At 44.8% G+C, this 17,718-nt stretch overlaps 1 protein-coding gene across 9 annotated transcripts in view; it reads left to right on the top strand.

The window, feature by feature from the left end:
- LOC117405950 (spermatogenesis-associated protein 13-like) overlaps positions 1-17,718 on the top strand; it is a 75,023-nt gene that overhangs the window by 53,543 nt on the left and 3,762 nt on the right. For 5 of the 9 annotated variants that reach the window (XM_059030665.1, XM_059030663.1, XM_059030667.1 and 2 more), the window contains 9 exons: positions 5,101-5,463; positions 7,176-7,320; positions 11,646-11,782; positions 12,718-12,897; positions 13,586-13,774; positions 14,250-14,429; positions 15,292-15,524; positions 16,116-16,245; positions 16,812-17,184. In XM_059030665.1, coding sequence (XP_058886648.1) covers positions 5,101-5,463; positions 7,176-7,320; positions 11,646-11,782; positions 12,718-12,897; positions 13,586-13,774; positions 14,250-14,429; positions 15,292-15,524; positions 16,116-16,245; positions 16,812-17,184 — 1,930 coding nt within the window. Of the gene's footprint in view, positions 1-3,328; positions 3,602-5,100; positions 5,464-7,175; positions 7,321-8,871; positions 9,156-11,645; positions 11,783-12,717; positions 12,898-13,585; positions 13,775-14,249; positions 14,430-15,291; positions 15,525-16,115; positions 16,246-16,811; positions 17,185-17,718 lie in introns of those variants that run through there. The other 4 variants (XM_059030670.1, XM_059030664.1, XM_059030669.1 and 1 more) reach the window with 4 other exon arrangements.

Here is a 17,718-nt window from a genome sequence, read left to right as displayed (position 1 = left end):
CTGTGATTCTTGGCAGGGCTACAGGTACTGCAGAGTGCGGTTCTGGTTCATTCGTCTGTTTCTGTGTTTTAACCCGACCGTTGAATTGAAACAGACTTCAAACACCATATCCAGTGTTTTGGCTTGCTTATTACAGTACTGGGTGCTGTCAGATATTGTACAGTTAAGTGTTGTGGCAGGTTCTTAACTTGCATTGAAGCTTGACGGATGGGAATTATGGTTCAGTAATAACAGCACTATGCACGTGTTCAGTGAGTTTATCATTTTAAGAACACAGGCTCCAATACCTAGTTATGTGTTGCCATCTTCTGGCTAGTTTGTGTAATTACACCTAAAAAAACGAGCACCCCAAGTTAGTTAACATTGTAGCTGTGAAGGAAAGGTGGAGGGCAGTTGTTAATGATGTGTAAACTGAAAGCAGGTAGATATTGATCCATTGCTCATTGTTGCATGTACCCCCCCCCCCCCCCCCCCTGCAAAGATTTCCCTCTAAAAGTTCATTAAAGTTGCCTATTATTTGAGCTTTAATACCCTAGTGCGTCAGTATTGCAGTCTTACAAAGAACAATTGTGTGACAAACTGATCTGGCAGAAAGCATTTCCTAAACCTTGCACTGTGTGCAGAGTCTGTGTTTGTCAACTGGTACGTGGGCGCTGTGGGGGTAGTGGAAGCTGAATCAGCTTTGGATCATGTTCAAGACCTCTGGGTGGTAGAGCAGAGGTTACAACAGAAGTGACAAGCAGCCCAATTTCAAATAAACTGGCTGTGTTTTGGTTGCTATAAGTATACTTGCCAGCTTCACATTCACAGTACAGCTAGAGTGGCATTGCTTGAGCCTGGTGTTCTGTTGCAGTAAGTCCAGGCTCTGTGACGTTGTCTCATTGTCACGGGCTGCACTGATGCTGAAGGAAGTAGTCAGCACAGAAATGTGAATCCAAAGTGTGTAATAGGATATAATCAAGATTGCACGCTGGCTTCAGCAACTCCACAATAGAAACCTGCAGTCCATTGATACTTCAGACTGCGTTAAAAATAACAGTAGTTGAAACGCTGGCTTTAGACCTTCAAGCAAACTTGAATGATTGCAATGTGTGGGGTTGGGGGGGAGCTTTCATTTGAAAGGCTGTTGGTTTGATGCCCACTGCTGGTTTGCTGTGGCTGAATGTAATATGATGAAAATAGAGAAAGAAGGGCTGCCATAGAAAGAAGGGTGTCCCCAGCAGTGTACAGTACGCACCCTAACCTTCCGATGCAAAGAGCCGTGGTGCTCCCATAGCACACAGATTTATAGACCTGGTCAAACTCAGTCGCTGACTGATCCCTGCAGACAGGGCTGTTCTCTATACAGCAGGTCGTGTGGGAGTTTTTGACATGTTTGAGAGTTTTTTTTGATTGTGACCAGAATGTGCAGAAACGTCCGCAGGGCTTCAATACATTACCACCACAGACTCGGTGTGTGCATCCAAATTAGCGAGCAGCATTTCCTGTGCAAACACAACTCGTGGCTCTATTTGCAGTAATAGTGGTTTCACTTTACGAACCAGTCTAACTGAAAGTGCAGTGTAGCTTGCTGTGGCTACAGGAACGTCTCATACAATTCCCTGCAGGTGTGAGGCCTAGCAAGCCTATATTGGCTTACAGTGATAATGTTTGATAAAATAGGTTAACAAAGGTAATTATTACAAAGACCATATTATTACTGGACTTGAGGATACGTGCTGAAACCTCTGAGGCAGTCCCATTAGGAAGTGAACTGTGCATCAATCAAATGATTGTCATTCTTTGGGTTGCAATCGGGAGCCTTAGTTTACCTTCCTAATATGCTGTCTAACCTGTGCTGTCTTTTCTTAAGCTGAGGGAACATGAAGCCACTTTTTTAGGAACATTGGCTTGAAACCTGGTTCCAGGAGACCTAGTTTGAGGCAGCTTTGCTGTATCAAACCCCAGTTCTACCTTGGTGTGCCGTGCAGTTGTCTGAAACCTAGTCTCCTGAAACCAAGTTCCAAGCCACAGTGGCTTTGTGTTCCCTCAGCTTAAGTGACCGACGGAGAGCAAACTAACCTGCGCGTTGTTTTTGACAAGGGTGGTCCACATGATGTAATGCAACCAATCCTTCTAATATTGAGCTTCATTTCCATCAACATCTCTGGGATCTGGTTTGTAGAAGGAATCAGGGCTCTGCCTTGGTTAATGATTAAAGCTGACCTTTTCTGTGCTCTTTCAACAAATATTATTATTATTTGTTTATTTAGCAAACACCTTTATCCAAGGCGACTTACAGAGACTAGGGTATGTGAACTATGCATCAGCTGCAGAGTCGCTTACAATTACGTCTCACCCGAAAGACGGAGCAGAAGGAGGTTAAGTGACTTGCTCAGGGTCACACAATGAGTCAGTGGCTGAGGTGGGATTTGAACCGGGGACCTCCTGGTTACAAGCCCTTTTCTTTAACCACTGGACCACACAGCCTCAATACCACAATACCTGCAAAGAATTAGCTTTTTGTTCATCCTTACTTGTGATTCGACAATTCTTTGCTTTCCGAGGAAAGGACCTTCGTGTGCCCAACATCTCGATGATGCTGGAAAAGGAAATGCTGAGCTGTAGATACAGTATAGGATCCACTGTCTGAGTCTTTTGTGTGTATGAAAACAAATGCATTTTTTTTAATCTTCCATTTATGCCACTGTAGTTTGTAAGTAAAACTTGATCCCTTTTCCTTGACTTAACTGCATCCCATTTGTTTAGGTTCAGCCCATTTGCTTTAGCCTTGACCCTGCCTTTTACATACATCAATTACCCTTTTAAAGCTTGGAGTAAAGTGACCTGTTCAAAGTGCAGATATATGTGAGTGGAATCGCTGATAAAAGTAAGCCTATGATAAAAAAAAAACTGGCAAGTGTAAACTGTAATTATAACAGCTCCTGTACAAGTTCAAGTGAGTCAGTCATTCTGCTCGGTGACAGTGTCCCTATGAACCCTTTATGACGTGTGTTTAGCCACACTGCACTGAATCGTGCGATCACAGGATAACAGGGTTTGGGTTCCCAATGGAAGTGAAAGGCAGGGATTGCACTTGTCGTCTAACACAGACATCAGGGCTTGATGTTTGTTTAACAGTTCTACTGTGAACGAATGTGCATCCCTAATGCTGAGTAACCCACTGTAAAGAAATGATTACTGTAATAAAGTTCTCCCTGCTGCTTCAGCAGAGTGCAGATAGATTAGCGCAATGCGTTGTCCTTGATAAGTTCAAGCTGCAGAGTCTGGAAGAAGGCTGCGGTGCTGCTGTGTGTGTTCCCGTTGAGGCGGAGCTGTGAAGTTAGCAGCTTTGTTTATCTTTATTATTTTCATGTTTGCTCTACTGTAGCCCGTGGCTCCTGGGAATGACGGTACAGTATGTACTTTTCAACACAGCGGTCACAAAGTACAATTCAAAGCGGTGGTGTCAGTGGAGTGCTCTGGACACCCAGTCAGCTAGATGTCAAATAAGTCTTGTCAAAAAGGATCTTATTAAAAATAATAAGTAACCATGGTGGGCAAGTGCTGTGTGGTGTTTCAGTGTGTATGTGGGAAACCTTTTCCTGTGACTGATCTTGAGGTAAGCTGAAAGCACTCTTCGATTCACAGGGCAGTAATTTACCAGCAAGCTTTTCTTGAGCTCACGGTTCACAGATTTAGACCTTTTTAAAGGGTACATAAGGACCTTTTTATTTTATTGTGTTACATGTTCCCACGTGTTGCTGTAACTGTTTAGGTAAGGTGTTGTTATTGTGTTAATTGTGTTAATTATTTTGTGTTAATCATTTCCCATCACCCTCCTGCTGGTAAATCCATCTCAGTTACATATGTGAGCAGGAGCATGGGAAATGTAGTTCTAAGAGGTCCATGCGGGTACATGCGAAGCCATCTTGAGGCAGGGAATGCAATTTAAAAGTTTAAAAAAGTGGTCAAAATGTAAAAAAAATAAAATGAATTAAAACAATACACACACCTTACGTAAACAGTTGTAGCAACACATGGGAACATGTGACACAATAAAATAAAAAGGTCCTCATGTGCCCTTTAAGGTGCTTTTTTAAAGTAGTTGATTTTTTATGCAGGTAGGTAACTCAGTAAATGAATATATGAATTATGTTATTTAGTTATTACTCAGTAAATTAATATATGAATTAACCTGTTTAGTTATTACTCAGTAAATGAATATATGAATTGTCCTGTTTAGTTATTACACAGTAAATGAATATATTAATTATGTTATTTCGTTATTACTCAGTAAATGAATATATGAATTATCTTCTTTAGTTATTACACAGTAAATGAATATATTAATTATGTTATTTATTACTCAGTAAATGAATATATGAATTGTCCTGTTTAGTTATTACACAGTAAATGAATATATTAATTATGTTATTTAGTTATTACTCAGTAAATGAATATGAATTATCCTGTTTCGTTATTACTCAGTAAATGAATATGAATTATCCTGTTTCGTTATTTGCTTGTTTGTTTTAAAAAGCACCCCTTACTTCAACAGTAAAAAAAAAAAAAAAAAAAAATCTGTGTTTGGAAAGTGCTTGAGCAGACTTTCAGTGTTTAGGGTTAAAGTCAGTACAACTATAACAGCTGTACAGTTAAAGGATGATGGGCAGAATATTTCCATTGTTGTAAAAGGATTTCATACGTTAAGTAAACAGCTGACATGTGAATGCAGAGCGCTGTGTCTCCGTCACAACGCCCAGACTGCCTTAAATACCAGGATACTGCAAATGTTCCGTTTCATTTAGCAGTGATAGATACATTTTTAAAAAGACCCTGCTTGTGGTTTTAAATAATGTTTATTTAAGGGTTAACTATGAAAACGTTTAATTCATATAACTCCAATGCATTTTAAATGAAAGTTGCCATTATTCATTTCTCTTCTGTGTTTTGGAGGGGAAGAGGTAATGAACCGCTCACTCGAGACAGCGAAGCTGCATTGTAGTATTATTCAATCAGCAAAGACGATGACAACCCTGTAACCCTGTGCTGCTGCTGGGTGATGTCTCCTAATCCAAACCCTGTAGAGCTCATGCAGCCTCTTCACGTTTACCCAAGGTTTGCACGGAGGAGCAGTGGAGAGGGTCTCCGGCCCCCGAGGAAGAGAAACCGGACTCACACAAGCTGGCCCCCCGAAGAGGGAGCGCAGGCAAAGGCAGGAGCCGGCAGCGGCCTCTGTCGGACTATGGCCAGCTGGCCAACAGGAAGTTCTCCATCCCGGAGCACAGTGTAGCGGTGGAGTCCCAAGACATGGAGTGCACAGAGGGAGAGGAGCAAACTGCCCCGTCCCACCACCACCACCGGGCAACCACCGCCGGGGGCCAGCACAGGAGCAGAAAACACAGACCCACCTCCGTCATCGGAGTCAGCTTCTACCCCAGCCCCGAGGCAGAGGAGATCGAGGACCTCCTCCTCGCACAAGTAAGGCTTCTCGGAGACCCTTTCAGAGCACTCGCCTGCCTTGCACTCGGTCAGCATGCTTGAGCTGCTGCTTCTGGTTTTTTATAATCTGCGCTTCAACGTCACCCTCTCGTCTTGTTCCTTCCTCCTTTTGGCATGGAAAGGGACTACCTTTAACTTTTCGTTACTAATCAAATCGAATGCCTGATCTTCTTCTGTCTTTCATTTGAACTCACCCACGTTTTCTTTTGCTGCAGTGATAACATTTTATTTAAAAAGCTGCTTGTGCCCAGTTGTAAAACAGTGTCTTAGACTTGTTTCATGTTGAGGTCTTCAGTGGAAATGGGTGGTGGTTAACGCCAGCCAGGGTGTAACCTAGCAGGTTTGTGTCGGCCATGCATTGGCTGAGCCTCTTCGTGCATTCTGAGGCACGCTCTTCATATAGAGCCTAGTATGTAGCACTAGAAAGCATTAATGTTTCGCTGCTTGCGCACATCTACTGGCTCTTGCTAACACCTTAAAGAAAAGGTCCTTTTGGGGCGGAGAAAGTAAAGGGTAAGAGCGGGTCTTTTATACAATAGCTAACTGCTTATTTTCAAAAAGTTGAAAAGAACTAATCTTTGCATTTCTATAAGGAGCTTTTCCTGTTAAGTGCATTACGTGGGCTGTAGATTTTGTTTTTCTTCAAAGATTTTAATTACAGAGTACCAAGTGGAATAAAGCAAAGTGCTGACTTGACTCTTCCTTTGTATTAACTGAATCGTTTTATTGTAGCTAATTAGATCTGTAAAAATAGCTAAAAACCTGTAAATAGTGAAATAGAATATACAGTGGTATAATGGAAACATTGCTGATCTGCTTGCATCACACTTCTGCAAAAAGTTTTAAGTCTCGATTTTTAGAACAGGGTATAGAAAAGGGTGTTCCTTCAGGCCACAGCCCCTCCCAGTTATTTACAAGAATGGGAGGTACTGGAGACTGGAGGTTTGTTGTAAGTAATTGATTGTAAGTAATACATTCGGTCTGTTTAAACTGTTCCTTCTCTGTGTAAATCTGATGTAGGGCAGCCTATGTATCCTGTGAGCTGAGCTAGGCCACCTGCTGCTTGTGCAATATTCTCACCCGCTGCTCGTTTTCTCCCTCGCGCTGTATTCTCACCTGCTGCTCGTTCTCTCCCTCGCGCGGTATTCTCACCCGCTGCTCGTTCTCTCCCTCGCGCGGTATTCTCACCCGCTGCTCGTTCTCTCCCTCGCGCGGTATTCTCACCCGCTGCTCGTTCTCTCCCTCGCGCGGTATTCTCACCTGCTGCTCGTTCTCTCCCTCGCGCGGTATTCTCACCCGCTGCTCGTTCTCTCCCTCGCGCGGTATTCTCACCCGCTGCTTGTTCTCTCCCTCGCGCGGTATTCACACCCGCTGCTCGTTCTCTCCCTCACGTGGTATTCACACCCGCTGCTCGTTCTCTCCCTCACGTGGTATTCACACCCGCTGCTCGTTCTCTCCCTCACGTGGTATTCACACCCGCTGCTCGTTCTCTCCCTCGCGCGGTATTCTCACCCTCCACTCGTTCTCTCCCTCGCGCGGTATTCTCACCCTCCACTCGTTCTCTCCCTCACGAGGTATTCACACCCGCTGCTCGTTCTCTCCCTCGCGCAGTATTCACACCCGCTGCTCGTTCTCTCCCTCGCGCAGTATACTCACACCCTCTCTTTCCATTTTGTTTTCTCTCTTTCCAGCCTGTCCCTCGGCCTCCGGTTCCTTCACACCAGGTGCCACCTTACAAAGCGGTCTCTGCCAGATTCCGACCTTTCACCTTCTCCCAGAGCACTCCCATTGGGCTGGATCGAGTGGGCCGCAGGAGGCAAATGAGAGCCTCGAACAGTAAGTCCAACCAATACCATTTTATTTTACGCTGTCGCTGCCTGATGAAACTGTGTCGACCAAAGCTGAAATAATAAAAACGTGGTGGATGCATACAGTGGTCCCCCCTCCTCCCCCCCGCCCCAGAATAAGATTTCCACTAGACACTTAAAGATAAGCATTTTGAAGTGTAAGTTTTGCCTATATGCCCAGTTGTTAGACAGACGTACTGTCCAGTGTATTAGAATCTCCAATCCGAAGCACATCCACAGTCACCAGACAGGGGTGAAAGGTCAGCAGAAGAGACCGGAGAAGGGGGGGGGGGGGGGTTCAGTGACACAGCCCACGCAGAATTCATGTTTCAAGTCTGTGATAGACAGAGTGGCAATCCATGCTTGTAGCAGTGAGGCCTGTGTGTGATGGTCCATGCAGGTCACATACAGCTTGGCATTAGAGCTGTTTTCAACACTGCTGAATCCTACATGCTGTTTACATCTGGAAACATCGTTGGGTAAAGATGGTAGAGCTATGGTGTAGAAGCACACCGTTTAGGACAGCTTCTGTATAATCGGACATTTATCCATATGCCAAGTACAGCACCTGCAATACATCAGGGCAATTGCATTGGTAAAATAGGATTCTTTATTCAGAAATACAGTGCGCAGCCTATAAGACGGACTGCAGTCATCCAGCTGTGGAGAGTGGAAAGACATCATGCTAGCACACTGCCCAAGCTTCCATGTGCTGCTCATTTTCTAAGCATCATTTTTTGTATTAGTTAGAGCTGCGTAGAAAGAGAATACAGTCCCTTCCATGTCTCTCTCTCTCTCTCTCTCTCTCTGTCTTTCTCTCTCTCTCTCTCTCTGAATGTTGCAGTGCAGCTTGCACGTTGTAGTAGGGGTCTGGCCGACGCTGTGCAGTGTGAACTCCGCGGGGGGGCTGTCACGTACTCAGGGCCCCAGGGAGGGTTTGTGAGACACTCGGAATGAGGGCCTGACTCACTGTACACTTTATACTGGAGATGGCTCTGTATCTGTTGATTTAATTGTAATAGAATGTGATGACACTCAGAACTCGGGGGCTTGCTGTGCATTTTATACTGGAGCTGACTCTGTCTGTTTTATAATGGTATGAATCTTGTATTGGTTGTGTTGTGTGTTTTTTTATTTTTTTGTAACACCATTTATTTATTTATTTAATCAAAACAAGCAGCTAGACGGTTAAAGCATTGTGAATTGGGCCCATTGTAGGCAAGTCCTTTTTATTTTTTCTTCATACCTGCGCGTATGATAAACACCATACCCACACATCTGGATTATATAAGAAGCACACATGATGTGAAATATGCAGATATCTAATTAAACGTAAAAGTCAGAAATCCCAGTTTACTAGGCGAGGGAAATGGAATGCTGTTTCATGCCGACTCCATGCCGGTGCCCTGGGAGGCAGAGTCAGGCAGGGCAGAGCAGTGTAATTGGTATTGTTTTTGAATTGACCTCCCTAATGGAGCCCCGTGATGACTGTGAGGCTGCCTGGGCTCTTGTGAGTGGGCTGGGCTGGCTGTCAGATCCTGAGCACACTGCTGTCTGTCTGGGATGCATGCACAGCGAGGCTCTGTCTGGGATGCTGCACAGTGAAGCTCTGAGCTCTGACCAATCCCCCAGGCTGCAGATTACGCTGGTCATGTTGAGTATGCTGCTGCTGAGGTGGGAGCAGGCCATGGCTTAGGGCTTGTTGTTTCAAGGCAAACGTTGGTCTTCTTTTTCCGGGGCTGAAATCGCAATACAGTACAGCGTCTGAGATGGTAGCAAAGAGGGAAATGACTCGCTTCTGGAGTCTGGAAAGCCTGCAAATGGGTGAGTTCTGCTGTCATTATACAAAAGTACAGGACGGTATTATTGACGTAACACATGCACTTATGAGAGATATGATCAGAAGTACTTTAGTTGTTTTGGCTTAGGCATATATTAAATATAATTGTGTGGATAGGGTTTGTGGGTTTCATATTTTAGGATTCGTATTTTAGGATTAGGATTCTGACTCTGTGGTTTTATTAAGCTAAAAATGCTCAATATACTTATTTTTAAGAAACTTTTTTTTTTCTTCAGCTTGTCCATTTACCTTGTGCTGTGTCTGTATTTCACATTAAAGCACTTGTCTGTGTCCTGCTTAAAGAGTACAGTAAGTAGCAGCGTTTCCAAAAACATCGCGTTACGCGTCCCCACGTGTTGTACAACTGTTTACTTTTCATTGTTAACATCCAGGCAACTTTCTACACTTATAACTTTAAAAGTCTGTTTCAAAGCTCTTTTCAAAATGGCTGCTCTAATGCACTGGGTTTGAGATCTGTCCTCTAAATCACTGCAGTTAAAACAAGTGCTCTGGCTTTTCTGTTCCGTACCACATCATGACTCATTGTTGCTGTGTACCTGTTTGACCATGTGGGCAATAATCCTTACACTTTGGAACCGACTTTAAAGTTCCAAGTGTAAAAAGTTGTCAGGATGTTAACAATGAAAAGAAAAATGACAGGTACGTTATTTAATCAGTTGTAGCCACACGTGGGGACGTGTCCCGCTCTGTTTTTCAGAACTCTGCTACGTCCTTCTTAAACACTGCAGCAATCCTGGAGCAGGTTATTAACTGTAAAGCTGTGGACACAGACTCCCAAACCCTCGCTCATGGGAGCGTAGCAAAATACCTACAGTGTCAGATGCTCGGCCAGATAGTTAACTTCATAGATTTTAAACACTTTCCGATTCAAGCTCATTCGTTAGAATCTGCCTGTGAGGTTCAGCTGACCCACAGTCGCAAGCAGCAGAGTTCAAAAGCTGATAGTGTGTCAGGCTTGTGTAACTCGCACTGAAAGAGCAACCGCAGGGTCTGCTGATCTTCACAGCTGTGTTCTGCAAGGCTGAAAAGGACACCTTAAAACCCAGGCAGTCCGCTGAGGCACAGGCAACAGAACAAACCCACTCCTCCCCCTGAAAAGGACACCTAAAACCCAGGCAGACCGCTGAGGCACAGGCAACAGAACAAACCCACTCCTCCCCCTGAAAAGGACACCTAAAACCCAGGCAGTCCGCTGAGGCACAAGGCAACAGAACAAACCCACTCCTCCCCCTTCTCTTTTTTTTTTTTTTTGACTCGTACCACTTCTGCTTTGAGTACCATGGTACTAAAAATACACATCCCCTGCATATTTTAGAAGATAAACACTGCCTTCTGTGGTGGTATACACGCTACACAGTGTATTTGTAAGGGATTCGTGGCTAGCAAACTGTAAGCAGGTGCCATGTGTTTAAGACTGTGGTGCTGTGTGTTAATTGAAGAAATCTAATCGCCTAGCTTTGTTCTGCTTGACGTTGTTCTATCTTTTCTATGTAGATAAAATCTCTGCCTATGACCTTTTAAATGCCACAGACACACTGTGTGGTAATTCATTCTGCTTCCCTTTCTAGTTAGTCTTGATGAATCATTGATGACTCATTTTTTTGTAGGTAATGTCAAGGCAGCTCCACCGTGGGTTGTATCAAACAGCAAGGCCTTAAAGGGTCCCTGTTGCTCAGAAGCTTTGAGCTTGATGTATCACAGATCCCTCTGTGCGCTCTTTATCTCTAAATGTCAAGAAATGCTTATGAAAACTGCGAGCTGAGTGAACCGAACGCTTTGGACCGAACGCTTTGGACCGAACGCTTGCACGTCAGTGCGCTTCTTTAGGGAGCTGTCTTGATCTAGGCTTTAGAGGGCACATGATTTAAAGAAATAAATGCCTTTTAAAAGGGGCTTGTACCTGATTTACAATTAACTTTAGAATGAATTGCTAAGCAATGCCCATACTTTTAGTGTGGATGCTGCATGTAGAAGTGCTGTAAGGCTGTACTCGTCGCAACTGGATGGGATTCAATATGAAGCTTAGTCTACAAGATAGATACCCCATTAGAGAGGTAAACAAATGAGCAGCTGCTATCTCCCAATACTGTATCTCCCAAAGCATTGCAATTCGCTCATGATAACCCTTGTACTGCGGTTCTAAAGTGCTTAGTTGACGTTGTCCAGCTTCCCCTTTAAAGAGCAATGCACCTCAGCCCTGCCTTCTCCCCTGTTGTGTAATTAGTGCCGCTCTGTGTGGAGGTTACAGACCCCAAGCTTGGGTCTCAAATGTGCAGTTTTGAAAGAAACACATAGAGTAGCAAACCTATCTGAAACATGCTAGCTCTCCAAGCTGCCCATTTGAGACATTTGTAACGAATGGAAGTACACAGCAGGGAAGAGGCATTGAGTTCTTGTGTTGGCTGTGGTCACTTTTCACAGAGTTTTTACCTGCTGTTTGATTTCCGTTGCAGTCGCTGCTGATGGAGGCTCCGAGTCCTCGGCTCTAGTGGATGACAATGGGAGCGAGGAGGACTACAGCTTCGAAGAGCTCTGTCAGGCCAACCCCAGGTACCTGCAGCCAGGAGGGGAGCAGCTGGCTATCAACGAGGTGAGCACACCAGCTTGAACAAGCAGCTCTTTAAAGTGACGAGAGTAACAAGAGCAGCTAGTGTTCTGTGTGTCAGGCAGGAGGGGTTGGGTTGGTACACTGGAGCTAGTATTCTGATACCCCCCCCCTCCCCTCCTTATAGGAAGAGGGGTTGAAAAGTTGACATATTCGTAATGGTGCAATTCTGTGCATTTTGCAGAATTTGAAGAAGAATGTCATCATTCCTATTAACAAAGAAATTGCACTGTTCTTGTCACATAATAATTCCCCAGACTCTGCTCATGTTAACGTCACTCCCCCCTGTCCTGCAGCTGGTCCCCAGACTCTGCTCATGTTAACGTCTCTCCCCTGTCCTGCAGCTGGTCCCCAGACTCTGCTCATGTTAATGTCTCTCCCCTGTCCTGCAGCTGGTCCCCAGACTCTGCTCATGTTAACGTCTCTCCCCTGTCCTGCAGCTGGTCCCCAGACTCTGCTCATGTTAACGTCTCTCCCCTGTCCTGCAGCTGGTCTCCAGACACTGCTCATGTTAATGTCTCTCCCCTGTCCTGCAGCTGGTCTCCAGACTCTGCTCATGTTAACGTCTCTCCCCTGACCTGCAGCTGGTCCCCAGACTCTGCTCATGTTAACGTCTCTCCCCTGTCCTGCAGCTGGTCCTCAGACTCTGCTCATGTTAATGTCTCTCCCCTGTCCTGCAGCTGGTCTCCAGACACTGCTCATGTTAACGTCTCTCCCCTGTCCTGCAGCTGGTCCCCAGACTCTGCTCATGTTAACGTCTCTCCCCTGTCCTACAGCTGGTCTCCAGACTCTGCTCATGTTAACGTCTCTCCCCTGTCCTACAGCTGGTCTCCAGACTCTGCTCATGTTAACGTCTCTCCCCTGTCCTACAGCTGGTCTCCAGACTCTGCTCATGTTAACATCTCTCCCCTGTCCTACAGCTGATCGGCGATGGCAGCACAGTGTATGCAGAGGCGCTGTGGGATCACGTCACCATGGACGATCAGGAGCTAACGTTCAAAGCTGGAGATGTCATTCGGGTCCTCGATGCCTCCAACAAGGACTGGTGGTGGGGGATGATAGAGGACACGGAGGCCTGGTTCCCTGCAAGCTTTGTCAGAGTAGGTGGCATGCAAACCGTTAATACAGGCGTCTGTTAGGCTGCAGCAGTATCACAGTGTGTCACAGTTTATCATAGTGTGAATTCTAGGTTGCAGTGTCTGGTTCATAACTTGCAATGTTGTTAAACTCAGGCCCTTAAAGCAGTGTGTGTGCTGAATCTTTTTTTTTTAATCTCACTGCGGTTAAATACTAGAAGGGCAGTAAACTTGAGTTATCGCTGCACCAAAAGTCATTAGACAAAATTCAATCTGCCTCAGCCACTCCAAGCAAACATTTTCCCAGCATAGTGCACAGGAAAACGTCACCTGATACAAAGACGCATACCTGTGGCTGGTGATCGGTGCAGAATGCCTCCCTCGTGTAATTGTAATTCATGTAAATGTAAATGTGGCCATGTAAGTAATGAAAGAGTAGTATTTAAGGCTCCATCCTTAACTTAAGCACTGAATCATAAAGTAAAGGTCTGACAATAAGGGCAAAACATAACTAGATTTATTTCTATTGCTGATAAATGTTGGTTGGCACACTATAGCTGGTATTCTCTGGTGTTCAGTCTTGTGAGCTGCAGATAATCTTTGGAATAATTTCTGACTTCCGAAGCAGGGAGTAGCAATTCCGTAACGGGCTCCTGTAAAAGCTGAATAGTAACGTTTCTCTTGGTTGTTTTCTTCCTGGTTGTCCTTGCAGCTGCGTGTGAACCAGGAGGATTGTGTGGCGGGAAGCGTGGAGAGCACCCAGGATGAGGAACAGGACCCCTCCTCCAGCAAACCCCGGCACAAGAGCTCCGAGAACAAAGACCAGATGAGGACCAACGTCATCAAAGAGATCATGAACACGGAGAGGGTCTACATCAAACACCTGAGGGACATCTGCGAGGTACACGCTCTACAAACTACACAAGCTCTTCATTAACGGGGAGCACAGCAACCAAGCAGGTTCACAGTGAAGTGCACTGCAGGCATGGAAACACACTGCCTCTTACAGCTAGAAAAAGGCAGCTTGTACATGTCCTCTTTAAAGTCAATGAGACGCAGGTTTTGTTAATCTGTGATTCACTTCAACTCTGCAGATGCCAAGTAAGGATACTGTAGGTAGAGCTGTAGGAAACATTATTATTATTTTGGCTCATGCCTTCATCAGTGAGGCTTTCTCTTAGTTCAGTGCCCTTCCTTTTCTAACATGCTGTGTCCTGGTTTACTGCAGGGCTATATCAGTGAGGCTTTCTCTTAGTTCAGTGCCCTTCCTTTTCTAACATGCTGTGTCCTGGTTTACTGCAGGGCTATATCAGTGAGACTTTCTCTTAGTTCAGTGCCCTTCCTTTTCTAACATGCTGTGTCCTGGTTTACTGCAGGGCTATATCAGGCAGTGCAAGAAACACACTGGCATGTTCACCGAAGCTCAGCTCGGCACCATTTTCGGCAACATCGAAGAAATCTACAAATTCCAAAGGAAGTTCCTGAAGGACCTCGAGAAGCAATACAACAAAGAAGAAGCGCACCTGAGTGAGATCGGCTCCTGCTTCCTCCAGCACGTGAGTCTCTAGCCTGCACACTGACATTATGAAGTCACTAGCATTTCCCAGCTCAGAAATCAATACAGCAATCAGTCAGTTTAATATAATGCTTTATTGAACTTTAGTAACACCATGCAATGCAAAACAGGTATTAATGAGCATAGTTACCAGGTCCAGAGACACAGAGTGTGACAGTCTTCTCTTCTTCCTCTGGTCTAAAAAGAGAGCTCTAAACAAGCCTCTTTATACCTGACCTGCGGTGACATCATTCTTCAACGATTCTTTCTTTTTGTACCTGTTCTCCAGCACAGCTTGGTATCCTCTCATACCTTCTCTCTCTCTCTCTCTCTCGGTCACTTCTAATGTTCTGTGATAAACAGACTCCCAGTCCATGCATTTGACACACACACCCTGCTAATAAGATATATTGCTACAGAAGATGACAAGACCCCGACAACCTCCATATATCAAACCCGAATAAGAAATGGCTTCTTATCAGTAACTTTGTACAAGCTTGCCTTTACATTGAGTTAAAGATAATGCATAGATTCAAATATCCATTGGAAATGAACCTGGATTTAAAACCAAGACACTGACTGCATTGTATTCAGTTTGAGAATGAGGTTTGTGTGCTTTTAGATTATTACAGTACAATCTCATGTTGAAAATGGGCACCCCGGGTCCATGTATTGAACTTTTCTATATCTGCATTTGAAAGAAATACTTTCCATGTTTCCATGTGTGCCGGTTCAGCAGTAAACCAGCTCTGTGTCCTAGCAAACAGATCTCCAGCCTGCACTCCAGTCCCTGTGAGTTGTAGATGCTGAACAGTGTGATTCCTCAACCCCAGAGGTCCTAGCAGTGTCCTTTCCCTTCGCAGCAGGAAGGCTTTGCCATCTACTCGGAGTACTGTAACAATCACCCCAGTGCCTGCGCCGAGCTCTCCAGGCTGATGAAGCACAGCCGCTACCGGCACTTCTTCGAGGCGTGCCGCCTGCTTCAGCAGATGATCGACATCGCCATCGACGGCTTCCTGCTCACCCCCGTCCAGAAGATCTGCAAATACCCCCTGCAGCTGGCAGAGCTACTGAAATACACCACTGCGGAGCACAGGTGAACACTGCTACACTGCTGAGATGATGGGGCACAACACCACCCGGGTACTGTAGGGTTTCTGCGATAGCTGCTGTTAGAAAAATAACATCTCTTTCAAATGCAGATAGCAGTTTACGTAACTGAATGGACGATTCTCAAGATATACTGCAGTGTAAATAGGAATGTTACTGAAGATAACGAGGCAGCAAAATGAATTTTTAAAACCACCCTCATTAATACATCTCAACAGCGTTCAACAGCAGATGATCAGGGGCGCAGTGGAAATGGGATTGGACATGGATTTTCACTGCTCCCCTTCTCATTGAATGCTACCCTGCCCGTCACATCCTCAGTGTCTCTGCTAAAAGCCTAACCTGACTGCAGCTGAGTTGATGGGTGGTGTAGAATTTCCTGACTTGTATGGCTTCAAGCAGCACCATTAATGTTAATTTTATTGTCACATTTTTGGAAGGAATTTTCTGTGGCTTCAAGCTTAAACCGTAACTGTTTTGAAAGCGTTTTTTTGCGATAAGTAAATACACAATGGTAATAGAACAGAGGTGTTCTGTGCTCCGCCCGCATGTCCCTAAACTATGTGTCTTTCCACAGTGACTACGAGAACATCATGGCAGCCTACGAGGCGATGAAGAACGTCGCCTGCCTTATTAACGAGAGGAAGAGGCGTCTGGAAAGCATAGATAAGATTGCACACTGGCAGGTCTCCATCGTGGGCTGGGAGGTGAGTGTCTCGTAAGGGATAAGCATCGTAAAGCACATATTAAAAGAGCAAAGGCCGTCTATTAAATGCATACGCGGCACACTGGGAGTGTACGGTTATATACACTAAATCAGTACACACAGTAATTGAAAGAGCCCTCCTTATAATGCACGTGTACTGGAAATATGATATAATTGCTATAAGAAGAATCCAGGGCTAAAGCTGACGTTTTCAAAGCTTCTCATTTAAATCTTGCATGTCTAAATTTGTAATGCTGGGTAAAACTTGTAAAGAACCAATTTTTACTGATGAAGGTCCCATTTTTTGTCTGATTGACTTGGCCTTTGCCCTTGTATTTTGATTGAGCATTTTGAAGTTGTGGATGAACAGATATGTTAGATGCATGAAATGTCTTCTAGACACTTCTGATACATAGCAGTAGGTACTATAGACACAAGACCAATGTCAACTAATGACTACAGTTAATAATCTGTTAATATCTGGAACTGATCTGTTGATCTAGAAAGGCAAACAGAACTGCACACAGAAAACAACTAACTAAAAAAAAAAAACATTTTTTTTTTTAGGGTGATGATGTTTTGGGCCGAAGTTCTGAACTGATCCATTCCGGAGAGCTCATCAGAACCTCGAAGCAAGGCAAGACACAGCAGAGGACCTTCTTTCTGTTTGACCACCAGCTGATCTACTGCAAGAAAGACATCCTGAGACGAGACATGCTCTACTACAAGGGACGTGTGGACATGGACCAGATGGAGGCTGTGGACGCCGAAGACGGCAAGGACAAAGACTTCAACATCAACGTGAAGAACGCCTTCAAGCTCCGGAGCAGGGCCACGGAGGAAGTGAGCCTGTTCTGCACCAGGAAGCCAGAGGAGAAGCAGAGGTGGCTGCAGGCCTGTCGAGACGAGAGGAAGAGGGTTCAGGAGGATGAGGAAATGGGTAAGCGACCGTACAGGATACAGTGTCTGCTGTCGCTTCTGCTTTCAGGAGAAATGTGAAACTCTTTTCACTTTGTGTCACTGGTTATATAATGATAAAGACATGAGAGAGATTGCTGCTAGACATGCAAAGATAAAGTATCTTAGTTACTATATCGCAGTGGTTATAAATAGGACTGCAGCGTACAGTACATGTGGCAGCTCTGTCTTATTGTGCAGGGATTGTGATGGCCCTGCTAGGTTACACAGGGTGATTTGTGTTCTTACAATGTTTAAACTATGTGCTTTAAACATGGATGATATGACCATTTTAATTCAGTAGCTTTGGTTGAAACAGTTCAGTTTATTTCCCTGTGTTGTTCCCATGCCTGTGCTGAAGAAACAGTGCTTGAAAGCATTCTTTATTACATACCAACACTGTATACAGCATGAGGAACCACAACCACCTACCAAGCTGGATTCACACACTTAACATCAACTCAATCATACTTAACATTGAAAACTAGTTTACCAGCAGGAACCAGGCATTAATAGA

This window comes from Acipenser ruthenus, chromosome 9, assembly GCF_902713425.1.
Source record: "Acipenser ruthenus chromosome 9, fAciRut3.2 maternal haplotype, whole genome shotgun sequence".
NCBI lineage: Eukaryota > Metazoa > Chordata > Actinopteri > Acipenseriformes > Acipenseridae > Acipenser > Acipenser ruthenus.
The sequence above is the reverse complement of the archived record's forward strand: the minus strand, read 5'-3'. Positions and strand labels throughout refer to the sequence as shown.